Genomic DNA, 21208 nt, shown 5'->3' on the forward strand with positions numbered 1-21208 from the left:
GCATAGGAACAAGACCACAGATAACTTACAAAAAGGCTAGATCACTGCGGGACAGATTGGTCCACAGCTTTCAAAACAATGACATGAGATCACAGTGGTTGAAAATGCCCAATGGCTTTACCACGTGTGGTATGTGCAAAGCTGATCGTAATGGCAAGAACTGCAAGGAATACATTACGGGCTCGGGACAAGTACGTCCCATCAAACACATTATCAATTGCACTAGCGATTTTACTGTCTACGTCCTGGAATGCCCTTGTGGCCTCCGGTATGTAGGCAGCACAAAGCTGCCCCTTAAATTGAGAATTTTACAGCATTTACGAGCCATCACGAACTGTGATCACAACTATCCTGTGGCACGTCACTACTCAGAATTTCACAACAGTGACAATAGCAGTTTAAAATTCTTTGGCATTGAACGAATCTTGAAACAAACACGGGGGGGTGACAGGGAAAGAAGTCTAAGAGTACTCGAGTCCAAATCTATCATCGATCTAGACTGCAAGGTACCAAAGGGTCTCAATAGTGGGGAAGAACTTGCGACCCACATAGGGCTATAACCTGCCATCTTCGCCTTTCCTGTAATCTCGGAATCAGTAGTAATGTTTTTCCCGACCTACTTAGGCTGGGATTTTAAGGTTTCGATATCTTATCATTTTTATTTCTCACACATTTTATTTAGTTAGGGTATTAGGATACCGATGAATTTATAATTCACCCCTATCGGGACAACATGCTTTAATAAACCACAATTGTGGTATATGTTCTTGATGGTATGTCTTACTACCCTCTCTTGTGTCACTAGGTAATCATGTTTATCACTCCCATTTTCCCTCATCACTTCTTTCCTATTTAGCACTAAATAAAGGCCTCTTCCTGTTCTTTCCCCATAGCACACACCATTGCAGAGCACTCACTCATATGAATTTTCATAAATGACCGTAGGTATGATGTAGGCGCAATTGCGCTTCTACACCGGTATCAAGTCATATACTCTATTTATTGTCATTGGAGAAGCCCTCCTTTACAGAGGTACTGTATTGCATTATTGATACTCCATGTCACCTAAAAGTAATGATTGGGCACTAATCCCTAGGAGTGACAGGAGCTACGAAATACAAGCACACGTACTAACGTGAAAATCGAGTTCGATTGAATTGTTCAACTTTATTTAAAAAGGATGATCAACACTTAAGATATAGCTTGCAATTGTATAAGTTGCCATTTCAGCTAAATTCTGTGATATGGACCACCGCTGTAATTCTTATCACACTATATTGTGATTATGAGGGACTCATTATGTAGTGTCTGTTTTGGGGTGCATAATTGAATTTCATCATGGTTAATCATGGCAATAATTTGTTATTATTTAAACAATTGCGATCTATGAATTTTAAAATGGATTGCTTGTGATGCACGTAAATCAAATAACTGAATGATTTTGTATAAATGTACCGCTATGCTTAAACAATAGTAGTATTTCCTCCATGTCTATGAACTATGTCCGTGATTACAAGGGCTTTTGGAGTACGTAATTGAATTTCATCATGGTAATAAGTTGCTATCATTTAAACCATTGGGGTCCATGAATTCGGGAATAGATTACCTATTATGGACGTAAATTATTTAACAGAATGATTTTGTACAATTGTAACGCTATCCGTAAACAATGGCAGTATTTTCTCCATGTCTATTAACCATGTCCGTGTATTTCTACGGCTTGTGGAAACACAGGAAGTTACTTGACAAAGGCTAAACGCCGAAACGCGTCGTCCTGAATTAAGTTAGTGCACAAATAAAAGTCTTTTTGTGCTGTTTCCTGGTGTGCTGTCCCTTTCTCCTCCGGAATTTGCTTGGGGGAACGGGATCATAATTAATATATATATATATATATATATATATATATACCAGTGGGAGTTAACCAGCGAGGATTCATAAATCCATCTGGATGAAAGTGTGCATTTGGAACTGGCATTGAGGAAGGCACACAGCCGAAACGCGTCTGCCAGGCACTGGGACAGACTGATTTGCATATGGCCATGTCTGAACTGGGGTGGCAGAGTGGGCTAAAGAACGGTGATGGATCAAACCCAGATCTGTTGACTGGGTGTGAGTGTTTGATTGGCTCTGATGCTCCTTCCATCACCACCCCCTTTTGTACCGCTTTGTTCGCCATAAGTTGGCAGGGTATGCTCAGACGTGAGTCCCTTGCTCACTTTGCCACTGGATTCAAGCAAACTTGACTGAAGACGGCTGAAATGCCAGAAACCGGTCCCAGGAAGCTTGTTTCCGGTCCAGGGAAGGCATGGCTTGGCAGTTCGGGCTGGGCTGTTCCCATGAGGCACAGGGACAGACTGATTTGCATATGGCCATGTCTGAACTGGGGTGGCAGAGTGGGCTAAAGAACAGTGATGGATCAAACCCAGATCTGTTGACTGGGTGTGAGTGTTTGATTGGCTCTGATGCTCCGTCCATCACCACCCCCTTTTGTACCACTTTTTGAGCTGTGCCATGAAAATCTTTTAGCCAGGTGGTGAATTAAAATTTACCTCAAGAACACTTGAGCTGTGTCAGAGCCAGTTTTTACTTGGAGCGGGAGTTGGAGTCTATATATACCAACCAAGCACGAGCATGGATTTATTGGCGGCGGTCGTGCCGTCGAAGAGCACCACCCCGAGAACCTGGGGGCCCCGGGGGCTGACATCTGCCGGCCTCCAATTGGGGATCAGCATCAAGGAATTGAGGGATCACGTCGATCTGCCGGGGCTCATTGGGGGCTCCGTTCAGCTGAAATGGCACTCTTATTCAAAGCCGACACTACATTTCCCATAACACTTTGCTTATTGCACAGGTGGCAAACGATCATGTGGCATGTCACAAGGTGCTTTTAAGCAGGGACTGTCGGAGGTGCAATTTTCCACTACCAGCCCTGAAGAGAGGATTGCCTCGAAACGCGTCGGCGTACGTGGTGGGAACAGCTAAGCGCAGAGAGACGTTTTCCTTTCCGCTTAATAAAGGTGCCTTGCTTGGAACATCTTGGTGTTTTTCGAGTGCTTTTCAATTTAACGACCAACCAAGCACGAGCATGGATTTATTGGCGGCGGTCGTGCCGTCGAAGAGCACCACCCCGAGAACCTGGGGGCCCCGGGGGCTGACATCTGCCGGCCTCCAATTGGGGATCAGCATCAAGGAATTGAGGGATCACGTCGATCTGCCGGGGCTCATTGGGGGCTCCGTTCAGCTGAAATGGCACTCTTATTCAAAGCCGACACTACATTTCCCATAACACTTTGCTTATTGCACAGGTGGCAAACGATCATGTGGCATGTCACAAGGTGCTTTTAAGCAGGGACTGTCGGAGGTGCAATTTTCCACTACCAGCCCTGAAGAGAGGATTGCCTCGAAACGCGTCGGCGTACGTGGTGGGAACAGCTAAGCGCAGAGAGACGTTTTCCTTTCCGCTTAATAAAGGTGCCTTGCTTGGAACATCTTGGTGTTTTTCGAGTGCTTTTCAATTTAACGACCAACCAAGCACGAGCATGGATATATATATATATATATATATACTTTCGTTATACTTACCAGCACAGTAAACGCATGCGTGGTAAAAGCATTTGCGCTGTAAAGGCGTGTATTTTAAAAAATGCGTGTAAAGACATCCATAGTAAAAGTATGCGTTGTAATGTCGTACAACCGTTCAAAAAGCAATTTAGATCGATTCACAGTGGTCAATGACTCCATTTACACCTCAAAGCTGTGCACAAAACGATCACAAGACATGATTTCCTTTGTAAGTTTTGGAAACCTAAAAACTCAAAAAGCTGGGGGTATATTCACAAACTCCTATCTAAACTTTTCCACTGCAGAAGTCAAAAAATAAACCCAAGAGGCGTTAACCTGAAAACAGCAAAGTTTTCAATTTGTTTCTGAATTGAAGATGGTTGAAAGTAAGGCAGAGAGCCAGACGTAAAAGATTCCCCTGGCTGCCGCCAGATACGAAAAGGAGCATTCACCAGTTCTGGTTTTCGTAATACGTATTTTCTTGGCTAGGGCCAGGTTACTGGATCTTACATTGTGTGTAGGCTTGTAAAATTCGACTCTGGGTATTAAACGTCTAGGTCTAGTGTTATACAAGGCCTTCCGAACATTTTATGCAATGGATACATATGTATTTGGAAAATAGCAGCATTTTAAAGAAATCACGTGCTACTTGCAGTTGCTACTCCACCTGAAAAGCTGTGCCTGGTGCAAATTTTCAGGTGCACTACTGCTGAGTTTGATGAATATGGAAAAACCATCATGGCTTTCAGTGATCAGGTATCCTGAATGCAATAACCTGCCTCCAAGCTGAAATCCCACATCAAAATATCTCTGTACAGCACCTCATGATGGAGATCCATCTGATACAACCTGAATCTCCCTAAAGCAATCAGCAGCTCATTGAAGTTAGGCCCATGCTATGTCAAATATCACAAATGTATACGCACCAACGCCTGAATTCCCCGTATATGTGTAAAGTTGCAGCTTCTGTGTACCTCAAAGCTGATCTTGTGCAATTCCAGTCTGCATTCTGGGTTACACAATGGAATGTCAACTAAAGTCTATATTCCTCTTTTCTCATAAAACACTATAGTGCATCATGCTTTATTTAAATACATCAGTTGCATATTTGTTTTCCTTTAGAATGGTATTATCCATAGTATGCAAATGAAGTAATGATGCAATTCTTTTATTGAGTTTTTTTACTGATTGTCTTAGGCTGGAGCAACAAATCCCACTGTGAAACTGTTTATTGTGGACACACGGCTTCCTGACCCAGCAATACACCAAGAAATTGCTCCACCGGCTGCCATAGCATCAAGGTTGGTTCTTTTACTGTATTTGGAATGGTATTTGAGCGTCATCTCAGTGTACAGCGAAGTTCTTGCTGCATGGCATTGGGCGCCTTTAAATCGTAAGATCCTGTAAGAAGAATTATCTATTTTTATAAGTAATTGTAAGACCTGACAGATTTTAGCCCAAAAAATATTAGTATTAGTGAAACTAATATGTAAAGAACATCTGTGTGCTCACACATGCAACCTCACTCCATTATAAAGGAGTCTAGATATCCTGATTTGTGGGTTAATAGTTACCTAAGGAAGGTATAGATGAAGCTTGGGAGGGTGTAGTTGTCCTCTGAATGTACACTAAATAAATACATTTTTATTTTGCATAATGTACATGCCTTTGATTGTTTTTTATGCCCCAAGGTGTATGCGTGCTTTTGAAGTTGGAGATCTAGAAATATGTTTGTTGTTGTCAAGGGCTGGACAAAGTAGAAGTTCCCTTCAGGTTTGCCAGAAGATAAGGTGACTAGTTGGCATAAAAGACCTTCTTGAAAACACTCGAACCTGATTCACAGAGGTGAACTTACACGTTTGTGAAAGTTTACTATTTTTTGCTATTCACAATCTACGCATTAATAGTAAGTTTATTTCTGTGGAGACTCTGTAGTCAGGGCAGAGAACTCTGCACATAAAAAGATAGGACAGACCTATTCACAAAGGTAAACTTACACTTTTGTGTAAGTTTATTATTTGTGGCTATTCACTGAGAATGAGTTAATAGTAACTTTACAACTGTGGAGACTCTGCAGTCATGTTGGAGAACTCTGCACATAGAAATATAGGACAGGCCTGTGATTCAGCTAGGCATGCTGATATGAGCAGTGTCATGGAGTATTACACCAACTCTACCATGAGCAACACAGGATCTACACATGAATGAGGGAGGAGCAATCTATTGGAGAGAATGAGGAGGAACAATCTATTGGAGGCACTGTTATATTAGCAAGTGGCATTATATGCAGTCAACCCTTTTAAGAAATTGGGTTATTAGTTGAGACGGGTGGAAGTCCCACTAAAATCTTAAGCACAATCCTTGTCTGAACAAATAGGGAAACATAGAGAGAAAAGAAGCTAAAACACAGAAAAAGAAACACAAAAGTCACTAAATAAACCTGTGCTTAACCTTCTGGCAGCTTTCCTCAAAAGCAGTCAGGCTTAGCTTAGAGGAAATGAGTAAGGTAATTATGCAGTACTAAAACAGTAATAGAGGGAAAACAAAACATAAGAGAAATCCCAAACCAATTTAGAAAACAATAGAAACATGTATTGAATAAATTAAAACCAAAACAATAAACCGGAGTATTGAATGTTTAACGTTTTAGGTGAAAATTGTGCCAAAAAGGACAAAGCACCACTTGCGGGTATCTGGTTGCTCTGGACCGGGAAAAAGTCACACATTCAGGCCAATGGCAATGGAGTGTGGGTCAGATACAGGTACCAGGCTTATTCCAGTGAAGGGTTTACCTTATCACAGTCCAAGTCCATGTAGGTAGCCTCAGCTGGAGCTTCGTGTTGGTGGGGACCACACGGAGTCTGTTGTCGGTGCGCGGAGCAGGTCAAAGCTGGGGCTTAGCATTGGTGGTTGATACGGGTGGTCACTGCTTGACACAAAGAGTAGGTTGTTGCTGGAGCTTTGCATTGACGAAAGACATGGTGGTCATTGACCTTCGCCATTGAGACTGCCGGGGCGGCTGCCTATCGGAGTGAGCTTCTCTTTGGTAGCTCGTATCTAATTGCTTTTTTGCACACTTAGCGCGCTGTTTTAAAATTTAGTTTAAACTATTTCGTACTGTGTATTGTATACTGTGTGACTGCTGGAACCACACACTGCCTTTCTCTCCTGAGGCGGAAAGCCGGGAGATCTCTTGCTGCATTCTCTCTTTCTCTGTTGTGGGGGACTCGGTTCTTACCTTTGGGGCAGTGGAGTAGTCTGCTGCTGCTCTTGGGGTCAGGCCGCTCTTCCCCTGCCTTCCTTCTGCTGTGCTCTCCGGGCGACCCTCTCACTGCCGAATCGAGCAGCGGGACAGACGCACTGGTACGGTGGCCATCTTTGGTGAGGCAGGCTTGCTAGTCGGCGGACTAGGCTTGCTGCCTCACGGGCGGGAAGTATAAAGTAAGACGGGGATGGCTCCGCGCAGCGGACGCGTACAGCGGATGCGCCTTTCCCGCGCCAAAGGAGCGCCTAAGGAAAGCCCGTCTGCGCCCGTCAGCATCCCGGATGCGGACGGATGCGGACGGGTTGGGGACCCTGAGACACTGTGCCACGGGGGAATCATAGATTACACCGCCTTACAGCTACTAGCTTTAAGACCGCGTAGTAATAGTGGCTGCAGTGTCCATGACCTCTCCGTTCGGGGTAATTATTCTTGCACTGGTTGTGGGTGGTCATTGAAGGGTGGGCGGACGGAGACAGACTTCGCAAAGCCTAGCCAACATGTTATCGCAACAACGGTGCGGAGCTCAGCTGAACGTTTTTTCAGCTGCGCCCTTCTGAACACTCGGTCTGCGTGCAAGCATGCTCAGGATCTGTTTAACTTTCTCTCTGATTTTAAGCCCGCCTGCCTTTTCCTTACGGAAACGTGGCTTGGCGAAGCATCAGGCACAAATGTAGTAAATGCCCTGCCATCCAATTACTTTATACTAAGGAAAGACCGGAGTAAAGACAAAGGAGGGGGAGTGGCACTGGTGATTGACCGACGCTTTGAGTGTTCTATCATACCCACTGATGACATTCGTGGGGTTGAAGCTTTGGGTTTTTGTCTAACACTTTCACCCGCTCAATCTTGCACGGGTTTGTTGGTTTATAGACCCCCAGGCCCTGTTGGATCATTTAACGAGGAGTTGGACGCTGTGATATCGGTTATGAGCGTTCAATTTAAGCATTTCATTCTTCTGGGCGATTTTAACGTTCATTTTGATAATGCGGATGCTGCAGACACTATCAAAATTTTAGATATTACCACTCCTCTGGGCCTATCACCCTATGTGGTGTCGCCCACTCACAACAAAGGGCATACATTGGATCAGATTTTCTCCACCTCCTCTGTTACAGATGCGCCCCCCCTTCCTGTGTTATGGTCCGACCACCTTCTGGTGACTTTTAATATCCAGTCTAAAATTACTATGACTAGTAGAGGTGATGGGTGTCAACCCCGGATGTCGCGTCCTTTCCATCGAGTAACTCCGGAAATGGTCGGTCAGTATCGGCTAACCCACCCCTGCTCTCTTACGGGTGATTTAGAATTGGACCTAGCCCGTTTTCAAGCATGGCTGTGCAGTGTTTAGAGGATCTGGCCCCGCCTAGGCGGTCTTATAAGAAGTCCTCGCGAGCGTCTGCCCCTTGGTTCACGCATGTGCTTAATTCCAGCAGAAGGCTTTGTAAGAAAGCCGAAAGAGCATGGCGAGCAAACTACCTGGATCCTTTGAGGAAGGCCTATAGGTGTTGCACCAAGGCCTATCATAAGGAAATTTATCTGGCCAAAAAAGCCTACTTTGCTCAAAGGATTGAGGAGGCCGCCAACACCAGCAAAGAAATCTTCGCGATTGTGAAAGAATTCACATCACCAGCTGCCATCACTCCTAAGTGCTCTTTTTCGGATCCTTGGGTTCTGCAATTAGCATGTTTTTTTGCCAATAAAATTAAGAGCATTCAGGCAACTTTTCCATCTTTTGCGCTGGGGGGAGTGCCCTGTCCTGAAACCCAGGCTGTTGTGTCTGACCCGGGAAAGCCCAGTTTTATGAGTTTTCCACCTATTGAACCTCAAGTCTCACTGGAACTTCTCTCCAAAATGAGATCCGGCTCTCCACTGGACCCCTGTCCCGCGAAGTTTCTAGCTAAAGTGGCTCATGCTATTAACCCTATGGTTAACCCAATTTTAAACTGCTCACTGGAAACAGGGATAGTGCCGCCTGCCTGGAAACAGGCGATGGTCATTCCTCTTCTGAAGAAGCCTTCCCTGGACCATGCCAATCATGCTAATTACCGACCTATCTCTTTGCTCCCTGCCCTGGCTAAAGTGGCAGAAAAGCACGTTCAGTCCGTCCTCTCACATTTTGTTGAGTCCCATGGTGTTTTGCACTATACCCAATCCGGCTTCCGTGCGAATATGAGCACGGAGACGGCTTTGCTGGAGGTGGTTGAGGCCATTAAGGAAGTTCAGGACTCCGGGGGGAAGGCACTGCTGGTGCTGCTTGATCTCTCGGTGGCGTTTGACACCGTTCCTCACGATCGCCTATTGGGGCGTCTTGCGGAGATTGGTGTTGGAGGAACGGTGTTCAAATGGTTCAAGTCCTTTCTGACCAACCGACAACAGACAGTCTGGGCTCCTCCGTACTCCGCGGCAGTGCCGCCTCTGGAAGTGGGAGTTCCTCAAGGGTCAATATTAAGCCAGACTCTCTTTAATATCTATATGTCTCCTTTGGCGGCGCTGGTTGAGTCCTTTGGTGCCCAGATTTTCTCATATGCTGATGACACCCAGCTCCTTTTCACATGTGGAAAAGATATGGACGTCAACGGAGACCGCATTAAAAGCTGTCTGGGTGCGGTTTTTTCCTGGTTCTAATGCAATCAGCTTAAATGCAACTCGGATAAATCCGAGGTTCTCTTCTTTGGTTGTCCTCCGGAACCATGTTGGATGTCCTGGTGGCCGGCGGATATGTTTCCCCCTTCCGACGTGGCCTCGGTGGCTAAAAATCTCGGTGTTAAGATGGACAACTGTCTTACTTTTAAACCACAGATTATGAGCCTAGTTGGTCAATGCTTTGGGATTCTAAAAATGCTAAGAAAATTTCTTCCTTTCCTTTCCTTTGCCCATAGGAAAATTACGGTGCAGGCCATGATAGGATCTAGGCTGGACTATGCCAATGTCCTTTATCTGGGTCTTCCGAAGCTCCTTCTCTCACGCCTGCAGGTTGTGCAGAACTTGGCCGCGCGGGCAATCTTTGGCCTTGGCCACCGCTCCCACGCTTCGGGACTGCTGCAGTCTCTTCACTGGCTGCCTATTCAGAGGCGCATTGAATTCAAGGCGCTCACTATGGCATTTAAGACCCTTTATGGCACTGGTCCCCTCTATTTGAGGAAGAGGATCGGTTTTCATCTACCGGCCAGAGCCCTGCGTTCTGCGTCACTGTCTCTCACCATGGTCCCGGCAATTAGGCGCGCCCGGATCGGAGGGCGATCCTTTAAATATCTTGCGCCCCGGGCCTGGAATGCCCTCCCACTGTCCTTAAGAAAGAGTGAGAGCTTGATGGCCTTCAGAAAGAAGCTCAAGACATGGCTGTTTGGCCAATAAGTTTTCTTACCCCTGGTGGAGCTCTACGGTTATGGGTCTGACAGTGCCGGGACACTCTGCTTGAGTAGCTGAGCGCTTAACAAAACCCCAAATAACATAACATAACATAACATTGCTGAAGAGTGCGCCCATAGCTGATGCGAAGAGCAGATCATACCTGTAGCTTCACGTTGATGGGCATATCGGGTGGTTAATTCTTGGCATGTGGTTCCGAAGGAGCCCAAAACTTCATGAGTTTCACCTGGAGTTCTTTTGTGAGGGAAGAGGGGTCTACTCTGATGCTAGCCAAGGGTCCAGGACCTAGGGGGCTTCTCTTGAAATTCAAGACTCACTCCAGCAGGGCTGAGCAGGTCCAGTTAATGCTGGTCAGCTGGGCAATTGCAGTGAAGACTCTGAAAGCTTGTTGTGTCCCTGTAACTCAAACAGGAGGTCAACCAACTGACCATTGCAGTGATTTATGGGGATCCTGGGTACAAGGCAAGTGTGTCTAGTATTCCGTCTTTGGACAGCAGGGCAGTCCTTCTTCTCAATCTTCTACAGGCCCAGGAGTGTTCTGATGAGAGTTGCCAGCCTTTGTGTGAGATCAATCCCTGGCCTATTCCCAAACTTGTTGTGGTTCAGTCCCCCCCTTCTCATGGGATTGGGTTCAAACTGCCTAGTTTAACAAAGGCAAGAACAGGCCGGGTGTCAGGTTCCTTTGTGTGTGCTGCTGGCAAAATCCATTAAAGTGTAATCATGGCAGGGCACAACTCCTCCCCAGCCATTCTGTCAGGAATGTCTTCTATAGCCAGGTTGTTTTGGCCCACATGTCTGGAAGGAATACACAACACACCACAGGAGAGCCACTCACAATGACCCTATACACTGCAGAAAGGCACATTGAGCAAATCAAGCATTCACCCCAGTCACAGATATAGGTTAAATTCATTGTTTTTTTGCTTGACACATCACCTCAGTTTAGACCCAGGCATATGCAAATCAATCTTGACCCTTCTCCCCTTGGGAACGGTCCAGCCCAAACTGCCAGACCAGGTCCTCCCCAGACCGTAAGCAAGCGTCCTGGGACCAGTTTTGGGGTATCACTCCTCATCAGCAAGTCTAGCTTGAATCCAGTGGCATAGTGAGCATGGAACCCACGTTTGGGCATAGCCTTCCAACTTAGGGCAACAAATGCAAAAAGAGCAGATGATGGACAGAATGCTGAACAGATCAAGCATTCACGCCCAGTCGCAGATCCGGGTGAAATCCATAATTTTATTGCTCGCAACGCCACCACAGTTTGGACCCAGCCATATGCGAATAAGTCTTTACCGTGTTCCCCATGGGAATAGTCCAGCCCGCACTGCCAGGCCAGGTCCTCCCTGGATGGGAAACAAGCATCCAGGGACGGGTTTTGGGGTATCACCCCTCATCAGCCAAGCTTGCTTTAAACCAGTGGCACAGTCAGCATGAGACTCACGTTTGCACATACCCTTGGCACTTAAGGTGACAAATGCAAAAAGAACAGATGATAGACTGAATTTTGAACAAATCAAGCAATCACCCCAAGTCACTGATCTGGGTTAAATACATTGTTTGTTTTTTTGCTTGCCACGCCACTCTAGTTTGACTCCAGCCAAGTGCAAATCAGACTTGACCCTGCTCCCCATGGAAATAGTCCAGACGAACTGCTAGGCCAGGTCCTCCCCAGACGGGAAACAAGCATCCTGGGACTGGTTTTGGGGTATCACCCCATATCAGCCAGGCTAGCTTGAATCCAGTGGCGCAGTCAGCATGGGACCCATGTCTAGGCATATCCTTCTCACTTAGGGAGACAATTACAAAAATAACAGGTGATGGGCAGAATGCTGAACAAATCAAGCATTTACCCCCAGTCACAGAACTGGGTTAAATCAATTGTTGCTTAGCTCGCCACGCCACCACAGTTTTGACCCAGCCATATGCAAATCAGTCTTGACCCTGCTCCCCATGGAAACGGCCCAGGCAAATCAAGGGGCATAGCGAGCACGGGGCCAATGTCAATCAATCAATCAATCATTCGCATTTATAAAGCGCGCTACTCACCCATAAAGGGTCTCAAGGCGCTGGGGAGGGGGGGGGGGTCAGTGCTCGAAGAGCCAGGACTTGAGCTGCCTTCTGAAGGAGAGCTGTTCAGGTATGGCACGAAGGTGGCTGGGCAGAGAGTTCCAGGTCTTCGCTGCCAGGAAAGAGAAGGATCTTCCTCCGGCGGTGGCTTTGCGGATGCGGGGTACGGCTGCCAGGGCCTGTCCGGTGGATCGTAGAGTGCGCGGAGGAGTGTAGAAGGAGACGCGGTTGTTGATGAGTTTGGGTCCGAGGTTGTGAAGGGCTTTGTGTGCGTGGGTGAGGAGTCGGAAGGTGATCCTCTTGTTGACGGGGAGCCAATGGAGTTTTTTCAGGTGTCCTGAGATGTGGTGGTGGCGAGGGATGTCCAGGATGAGTCTTGCGGCAGCGTTCTGGATCCGTTGGAGTTTCCTCAGCAGCTTGGTGGTGATGCCCGTGTACAAGGTGTTCCCGTAGTCCAAGCGACTGGTGACGAGGGCGTGGGTGACGGTCTTTCTGGTGTCGGTGGGGATCCAGCGGAAGATCTTGCGGAGCATGCGGAGGGTGTTGAAGCATGCTGAGGTCACCGAGTTCACCTGTCTGGTCATGGTGAGGGATGAGTCCAGGATGAAGCCGAGGTTGCGTGCGTGGTCGGTGGGTTGGGGAGTGCTGCCTAGGGCGGGGGGCCACCAGGAGTCGTCCCATGCAGGATGAGGACCTCCGTCTTGTCGGCGTTCAGTTTCAGGCGGCTGTCTGTCATCCAGTTCGCCACTTCCTTCATCCCTTCATGAAGTCTGGTCCTAGCTGAGGTGGGGTTGTTTGTGAGTGATAAGATGAGCTGGGTGTCGTCGGCGTATGATATAAGGTCCAGTCCGTGTTTGCGTGCGATGTTCGCCAGGGGGGTCATGTAGATGTTGAAGAGAGTGGGGCTGAGGGAGGATCCTTGAGGTACGCCGCAGATGATCTCCGTGGCTGTGGATCTGAAGGGGGGCAGGCGGACTCTCTGAGTCCTTCCGGAGAGGAAGGAGATGATCCATTCGAGGGCCTTGCCTCTGATGCCGGCGTTGCTGAGGCGTCGTATCAGGGTGCGGTGGCAGACCGTGTCGAAGGCTGCGGAGAGGTCCAGGAGTATGAGGGCCACAGTCTCACCCTTGTCGGTAAGGGCTCTGATGTCGTCCGTGGCTGCGATGAGGGCGGTTTCGGTGCTGTGGTTGGTCCTGAAACCGAACTGTGTGGGGTCGAGGGAGTCGTTGGTTTCCAGGGCGTTGGAGAGTTGAGTGTTGACAATTTTCTCAATCACTTTGGCGGGGAACGGCAGGAGAGAGATGGGCCGGAAGTTTTTGAGTTCGGTGGGGTCTGCTGTGGGTTTCTTTAAGAGGGCGTTGAGCTCTGCGTGTTTCCATCTCTCCGGGAAGGTGGCGGTGGTGAGGGAGGCGTTGATGACATCTCGGAGGTGCGGTGCGATGATGTCGTCGGCTTTGTTGTAGATGTGGTGCGGGCAGGGGTCCGATGGGGATCCTGAGTGGATCGAGTTCATGACGCGGGTGGTCTCCTCGGTGGTGGTTGGGCTCCAGGTGAGGATGGTGGTGATGTCGGCGGTAGCGGGTTCCGGGGGAGGGGGGTTCGTGTCGGTGGTCGGGAAGCTGTTGTATATGTCGGTGATCTTGTGGTGGAAGAAGGTCGCGAGGGAGTCGCAGAGGTCCTGTGATGGGGGGATGGAGTTGTTTTCTGCGTCCGGGTTGGAGAGCTCTTTGACGATGCCAAATAGTTCCTTGCTGTTGTGGGCGTTGTTGTCAAGTCTGTTCCGGTAGGCTGTTTTTCGTGCGGCGCGGAGGTGTTGGAGGTGTTGGCGGGTGGCGTCCTTGAGAGCTGACATGTTCTCTTCAGTCTGGTTGAGGCGCCACGTCTTCTCGCGGGCGCGGCATTCTTTCTTGGAGTCCTTGAGGTCGGGGGTGAACCAGGAGTTTATCTTGTGGTTGTTGGTGCTGGCTTGAGTTTTCAGGGGGGCCAGGAGGTCGGCGCAGTCGGAGATCCAGTTGGTGAGGTTGTTGGCGGCTTCGTTTGGGTCGGTGGTGCTGGTGGGTCGGTTCTGGGAGAGGGTTGATGCGAGCTGATCCGTGGTGATACGAGTCCAGTGTCTTCTTGGTGGTTGCTGGGTGTGGTGGTGCACAGTGGTCTTCTTGAAGATGAAGTGGACGCAGCTGTGGTCCGACCAGGTGAGTTCGGTGGTGTGGCTGAAGGTGATGTGTTTGCTGGAGGAGAAGATGGGGTCAAAACCAGAATCAGCAAAAGAAAACCAAAAACCGGGATGACCCTGCAGAAATTGTCCTATCCAACAACCCTGTTGCATCTGAGGAGTCACATTGTTAGTATTATATTGAATCTACACAGACATAATAGAGAAGAACCTATTTGAGTAATGTTGAATCACAAAGGACAAATATGTTGGAGTCTACTAAGAAGTTAGAAAAGAGCAAGAGAAAAGCAAAACATTGAACACACTTTAACATCACAGGGGAGTATTACTTGCCATCTACCAAGGAGTAAAAGAGAGCAACCCATTGGAGGGATTGTTCAACCACCAAAGGAAACTGAGCCGTGAGACATGTAAAGAAAAACCTAGAGCCTTGTCTCTTGAGATATTCAGTTTGGTCAGCCAAGCCAATTACAGCAAGTAGGGGCTATTTTAGCACAACGTAACACCCAGCCAGGAAACCTTCACAATAAAGCACTTGCCCAATTTACTGTTGCACCAATTATATGGCTCTAAATATATGTAGTAGTGAAACTCCATATGTCGTGATGATGGTCACAATCAACCAATCGCTAATGAAAGAGGGTTGATCAATTCACTTAAACCATCTAATAGGTGACATGGTTGATCCTTCAACCTCTCTTTGTAAATTGTAAAATCTATACGAAACAGCTAAACCATCTGCATACAGGCTAAAAAGGGAAGTGGATGAAGTTTTAATCTCATCATTTAACCCCTTGACCATGTTCGGTGTCCGATGCGACTCTTATTTGGTGATACAAATGATAATCAGAATGACTTTTCATTTATCTGACGCTGTAAGAGAAGACAGAATTCCACAATTTGTATATGTATCTGAGATCCATCAAGTATGCTCAAGCTTGAATTTGAAAGCAAAATGGCTATTATGCAGATTCACTATTTTGGACTCTTTTTTTTACATGAACAGCATTGCTAGGATGAAAATGTCCCCTACATGGTGTACCATTTATTGTGTGATTGTTGAGTTCTGAGCTTTAATTCCCTGAGAAGCGTGTGACTGCTCACCATCCCTACTACTGAGATCCAGAGCTAGGGGTGAGGATTAGTACTTGGTTGGCCTAGTATGCATGAACAACACTAGGATGGACCTCATGGCATTGGAGGCACTGCTTTAGCACCTATGCTTTAGGGTCAGTAGCCCCTTTCTTCTCGGTTGTCACGGGGATGCCTCCCCTCGCACATGATATGCGGCTCGACGTTGTCCACTCCACGAATCCCACAAACACACACACAGCCTGTGGGTACGGCAGTGTGACCATGTGCGGTCAACGCCATTATATTCTATCCCCTCTGGCCACACCTGGCCAGAGGAAGTCGTGCGTGCACCTTCCGGTTCCGAGGCAGAGTAAACAGGACTGCCTACCTGCTACATCCGTGACCCCCCGGATTTGGGTCTGAAAGATATATGGGGTAAAGAATGGTTAACAGAACAAGCATTGAAAAGGCAATAGGTCTCGTCTTTGATTAAGTTAAAGCCATTTGCTTTGATAATGATACTGTATAGCAAAGCAAATGGCTTTAACTTAATGAAAGCCAAGACCTATTGCATTTTTAATGCCAGAGACCAGACCAGAGTGAGCTCTGAAAACTGACATTTCATGCTGCAGCATCTGAGAACAGGCAAGGCAGGGTGCAGAGTGGACAGCCCATGCCACGGACTGGGTTTCAGGTGAGAAGGTCCCAGTGACAGTGCGGACACTTGGTGTGATCCTGGGCAGCTAGCTAGCAATGTTGATCTGTGTTGCCTTTACCTGCCATGTGATAGGAACTGTGCAATCTGAGGGGCTGTTCTGCTGCATTAATCCTGGATTGTCTGATCTGCTGTTGAAGTTCTGGAACCGTGGGATAGCTCAGCTGTCTGGGGCCTCCTCGTGCAAATTCTGAGACCCCTAGGTTAGCGCTATGCTATGTGAGGCCTGGACTTGTAGGTTCTGTGTGGAATGAGAGATAGCTGTGCCGTCTGAGGCTTAATTCCGTATGGTAACGAGGCTAACTCTACTTTCTTATGCCAACACCTGCAATGTTTATGTAACTTGAGAGATAGTTCTCCAGTCTGAAGTCATAGCCTTTGAGCTCTGTTATATGCGCGATAGCTCTGATGTCTTATGCTGACTCTATTGCTCTGTGTTCTTCAAGGTAGCTCTGCCTTTTTAGGCCTGTGTCTATGGGATAGCTCTGCCGTCTGGAAAGTGAACTTGTAGTTTCCGTGTCACGAGGGATAGCTTTACTCTGTGAAGACTAGGCCTGTAAACGTTGTCTAACTTAAGCGATAGCTTTGTTGTCTGAGGCATGAGCCGTGTTGGTTATACCCCCGAGGGATAGTTCTGCTGTGTGAGGCCTGTGTTTTTAATTTTTGTGTAACCTGAGGGATAGCTTTGCTGTGTGCGGCCGAGTCTTTAACTTCTGTGTAACCTGACGGAGAGCCTGACTGTTTAAGGCCAGACTATTTAAGTTATGTGTAGTTCTTTGTGGAATGGCTGGTACTGTAAGTTTAGTTTCCAGAGAAATCGCACTGCTGTCTTAAGTTAGAGCCTATGTGCCCTTCTGAACGTTTAGGATGCATCTGTTATCAGGCTTAAGCATGTAAACGTGTTCTCACCCTGTTCCATTTATTATTTAGATGGCAGGACCCCCTTAATGTTTGTGCCGTAACTAATATGATTCTTTTGATGTAACACGCTTTCGTGTGTTCATCAGTGGAGCGCACATGACCCAGCTACAGACAGAGGCCTTGTGTCGGCATTACAGAGCCCTGGGCAGAGTGCACGGTTTGAAAGATACAGACTTCATGCACTGCAACGGCATCACCGACCCTTCTGAATGAGGGCACCTTGCCCTGTGCACAGACCTGCAGCCTTGTGTTGGCATTGACGAGCCCTGGGCAGAGGGAGACAGCAGGCTGACATTAATGACACTGGTACATTATTAGGAAGAGTTATAAAGAACAAAAAACACCCCGGGAGGGACATAAGTCAGGCCCCTCCGAGCAACAACCTATGTGAAGGGGGTGGGGGGTCTTTATCTAACTCTTTAGGGGGCCCTTTGTGAGCCCAAGGACGCTTGTTATGTTTGAGTAATGGGACACTTGCATACTACGGGGAGGGGATGGATAAGGGGGAACGGGACAACATTTTGCTATTCGCACTGCATCCCAGATATGGATGTATGGCTCTGCGTGACGTGAGAATACAAGGGCCTGGCACTGCCCTGGGCACACAGCATGACGTCCAAGTTAACTTGGAGGGGCTACTTTTTTGGGGCAGCCTTGACCCGGAGATAGCACTGAAACACTGACGTGCCCTGCCCGGATTGCACAATACTGGCAAATCGTGTTGTGCCTCAGAGCGCACTGAGCGTCTGCAGTGGAGCTGGGAGCTCTGTTTACCTACGTCAATCATTCGAAGAATGCAATGTGTACATAGTTTAAACGCTGTGCTTCCTGGAGCGATGGCCTTGTGTGTGGGCATTGTTGAACCCACTGCAGAGATCACAGAGGGCAGCTGCCTGCTCCAGGAAGTGCGTAGTAATTATTGAAGAGATGGCTCGGGCGTAACCCAGAATACAGTGCATTTAGCAATCTGTACCACACAGTGCCCTATCCTGAAAGAAAGATGAGCGATGACTTTCAGGAAACCGCAGGAGTCTCCAAAGTACTCCTGGGAACCAATCACAGACTTTAAGCCATCCTCCTGGAAATCCTTTGTGAATTCCATTCCAATGTCACGCCCCACCCCAGCCTTACTTACATTAAAATCTGCATCTGAGCAAGTCCATTTACAAGTGCAAAGCCCACTTTTCGGAATTAGAAAAATACTTTGCCATTCGTAACTAGGGTATTTGCTCATGCATACGTCCGATTTACATATGTAGATTGCTTCACGAGCGCCCTATAGTGTCACTGTAGGCGATATCTATTGTAGTCCATAGTGGTTTCTCTTCCTGTGCTTACATTGGACCTGCAATAATCCTGGCCTCTTGAGTCAATGCTGTTTAATATATGTTTACTTAAATGGTAATGTCTTATATAGTTGTATACAGTGCCGCTAAAAAAGTGGGCCATACTATCATCACATGGTCTACTACAGGATATTTCAGTAAAGATGTTTATTTCTGATGGCTTGTTTTTTACATAGTGCTGCAAACTGCAGTTTTGTTGCCTCTAAGCGCTTTAAACAAATGGGCCTAGTATTATTCAGTTTTAATTTTACTCAATGTATTGACCTTAAAATGACGGAAAGCTCAGGTGACCTTTCCGGTATGTGATCTTGTTGAGACCTCCAGATCACTGGGAAGTATTTTAACTCCCTGAGACATTTTGCTCGTGACACCGCTGTGCTGCTTTTCACCAACGCTGAAAATCGAACATGCCCTTCTAGCATGTTTCAAAGCCACTCGCCACGAAATGAAGTTAAAACAAGCGCTCGCCAGAAAATCAAACATGCCCTTCTAGCATGTTTCAAAGCCACTCGCCACGAAATGAAGTTAAAACAAGCGCTCGCCAGGCAGCCGCTGTTTATTTTTGCATTGCGCTTTCACTTTAAAGTGAAAGTGCGATGCAATAATAAACATGCAACGCCCTGCTTCCTTTTGAGACGGCCCAACCAGACTGGCTCTCATGGCTTGTTTATCTAACACGCCTCCTAAAGATAAGAAATTGCTTTGCAACAGCCGCAAAGCAGACGAGCCAGTCCGGCTGGGCCTGACCAAAAGGGGAAAGGGCGGTAATAAAGAAGCCTCATTTTCAATGGAAGGCCACCGTTTACCATAAACGATGACGCCTTCCAATGAAAATGAGTGGCGGGGCTTAAAGCCCTTTTCTAAAACTCCTTGTTCACAATACATCTCGCGAGGCGAGCAGCGCATGCGCTGCAACGCCACGCGAGACCTAAAAAGGGACCAACAATTTTCAAGTCCATTATATCAAGGGCACCGAATATTTCGGAACAGAAGCAAATTGCATTACTCATGTAAAAGCAGATGGACCGATACTATTGAAAATGGTATGCGTAATGCAAACTCCTTGCGAAAGTAATGTTATGAGCGTAAAAGCGACACAGATGTATAATTTATCTTCTTTTTTTTTTAATCAAAATTTATTGAGCCTTCCGTTTGAGTACAATATAGCTTATCAAATATCCATGGCATTTTCATTTTTGTTGATCATTATCTCATCCTTCTCCGTAATTAATTGAACAAACTTCAAATCTTTGTGTCCAGCATGACACAACGTAAAATATAGAATGCAAATAAAAGAAAACATGTGGAATCGGCCATAATATTTACTAATGTCTCAGAAGAAACGTGCCTCCTATCTGAACCTTAAGGCCCTAAACTGAGTTAACTTCCCCCTCCCCCTCCCCTTCCTGGTCCGTCTGTGTTCCACCATCTATCCCGTCTCACGTTCTTGAGTTATCATTAATCACCGACCTATACTCCTGGTGTACAAAGGGCCATTCCGTATAATTAGCTCTAGCTGTCGCTAGAGCTATACATCACTTGTTTAAGTTAATCATGAGTTGGGGTCTGTAAATGCCAGTGGGATATCCAATTGTGTGAGTTCCTCTAACATAGTATCCCACTCCATGGAAATGGGACGTTTCCTCAGCCCTCGCGCCTCCTCTCGTCTAAGCGCCGCACTTTCGGCACTACCCCATCTAATTACCTCCTCTCGCCATACATGTAGTGGGGGGCCTCTCGGGGACTTCCACCTCATAGTAATTGATTTGATAGCCAGTATAACCGCTAGGTCTAGGAAACGCAGGTTAACTTTCTGGGCCTTGGTGCGCTTGCGCAGACCCAGCAGGCACTCTAATATGTTGTCTGTTATTGTGGGATGCGTAATTTCCCCAAGCATATTCCGGATCTTACCCCAGTAATCCTGAAGATGCGGGCAGGCCCATAACATATGAACAAAGCCCGCCTCCTCCGCTTTGCATCTCGGGCAGCAGTTTTGGGTTTATGGGAACATGCACTGGATCCTCTTTGGGGTTAAGTAAGATCTATGGAGAACCATAGTTTGTATGAACTTAAGTTTGGCATTTCGGGAGACCCTTTTGGGATGTTCCAAAATGCTTTCCCAGGCTTTATCTGTAATCATCGTGTCTGTAGTTTACGCCCCTTTTGAGCGTAGGTCCATGAGGTTAGTGGAAGCCTGTGCTCGGATACCTGTATAAAGCCATTTGACTAGGTGGCCACCCCTCCCTATGTAATAGAGTAGATGCACCAACTCGTGCTGTGGGGGCTCACTACGCTGAGGTGCCCATGTCGTCCTGATATGGTGCACTATCCATGCATGTAGCAAATAAAGCCGGTAAGGAGCGCCGGTGTTTCTCACAAATTTGGCATGGTCCAAGAGGACACCATCTCCAAAGAAAGAACCCACCTTTGCTACTCCTGCAGCTATCCAATCCTGTAGCCTAGTCATTGTTAGTTTGCCACCCATAATTGGCATCCCCAGTAATGGGATATTGCTCGCGTAAGGGATCATGACTGAGGTATACTGCAGGGTCTTTTTCCAGCAAAGTAGTGCCATCATTAACAGCGGGGGTCTGTCTAAGGGTATTTTCATTTTTGGGAGCAGCATATTATGCAGGGTACCTTGTTCCAAATCTTGTTTGTCATAACCTATTTCTTGTAGGTTCCTGCCTGCCGTCCAGTAAGACAGCCATTGT

At 47.2% G+C, this 21208-nt stretch overlaps 1 protein-coding gene across 6 annotated transcripts in view; it reads left to right on the plus strand.

The window, feature by feature from the left end:
• Window positions 1-21208, plus strand: part of DPP4 (dipeptidyl peptidase 4) — a 554733-nt gene that overhangs the window by 339527 nt on the left and 193998 nt on the right. For all 6 annotated transcript variants that reach the window (XM_085645431.1, XM_085645429.1, XM_085645433.1 and 3 more), the window contains one exon: window positions 4759-4862. In XM_085645431.1, the coding sequence (XP_085501557.1) occupies window positions 4759-4862 (104 nt within the window). The remainder of the gene's footprint in view (window positions 1-4758; window positions 4863-21208) is intronic.

The sequence above is a fragment of the Triturus cristatus genome, chromosome 3_1 (genome assembly GCF_964204655.1).
Source record: "Triturus cristatus chromosome 3_1, aTriCri1.1, whole genome shotgun sequence".
NCBI classification, from domain to species: domain Eukaryota; kingdom Metazoa; phylum Chordata; class Amphibia; order Caudata; family Salamandridae; genus Triturus; species Triturus cristatus.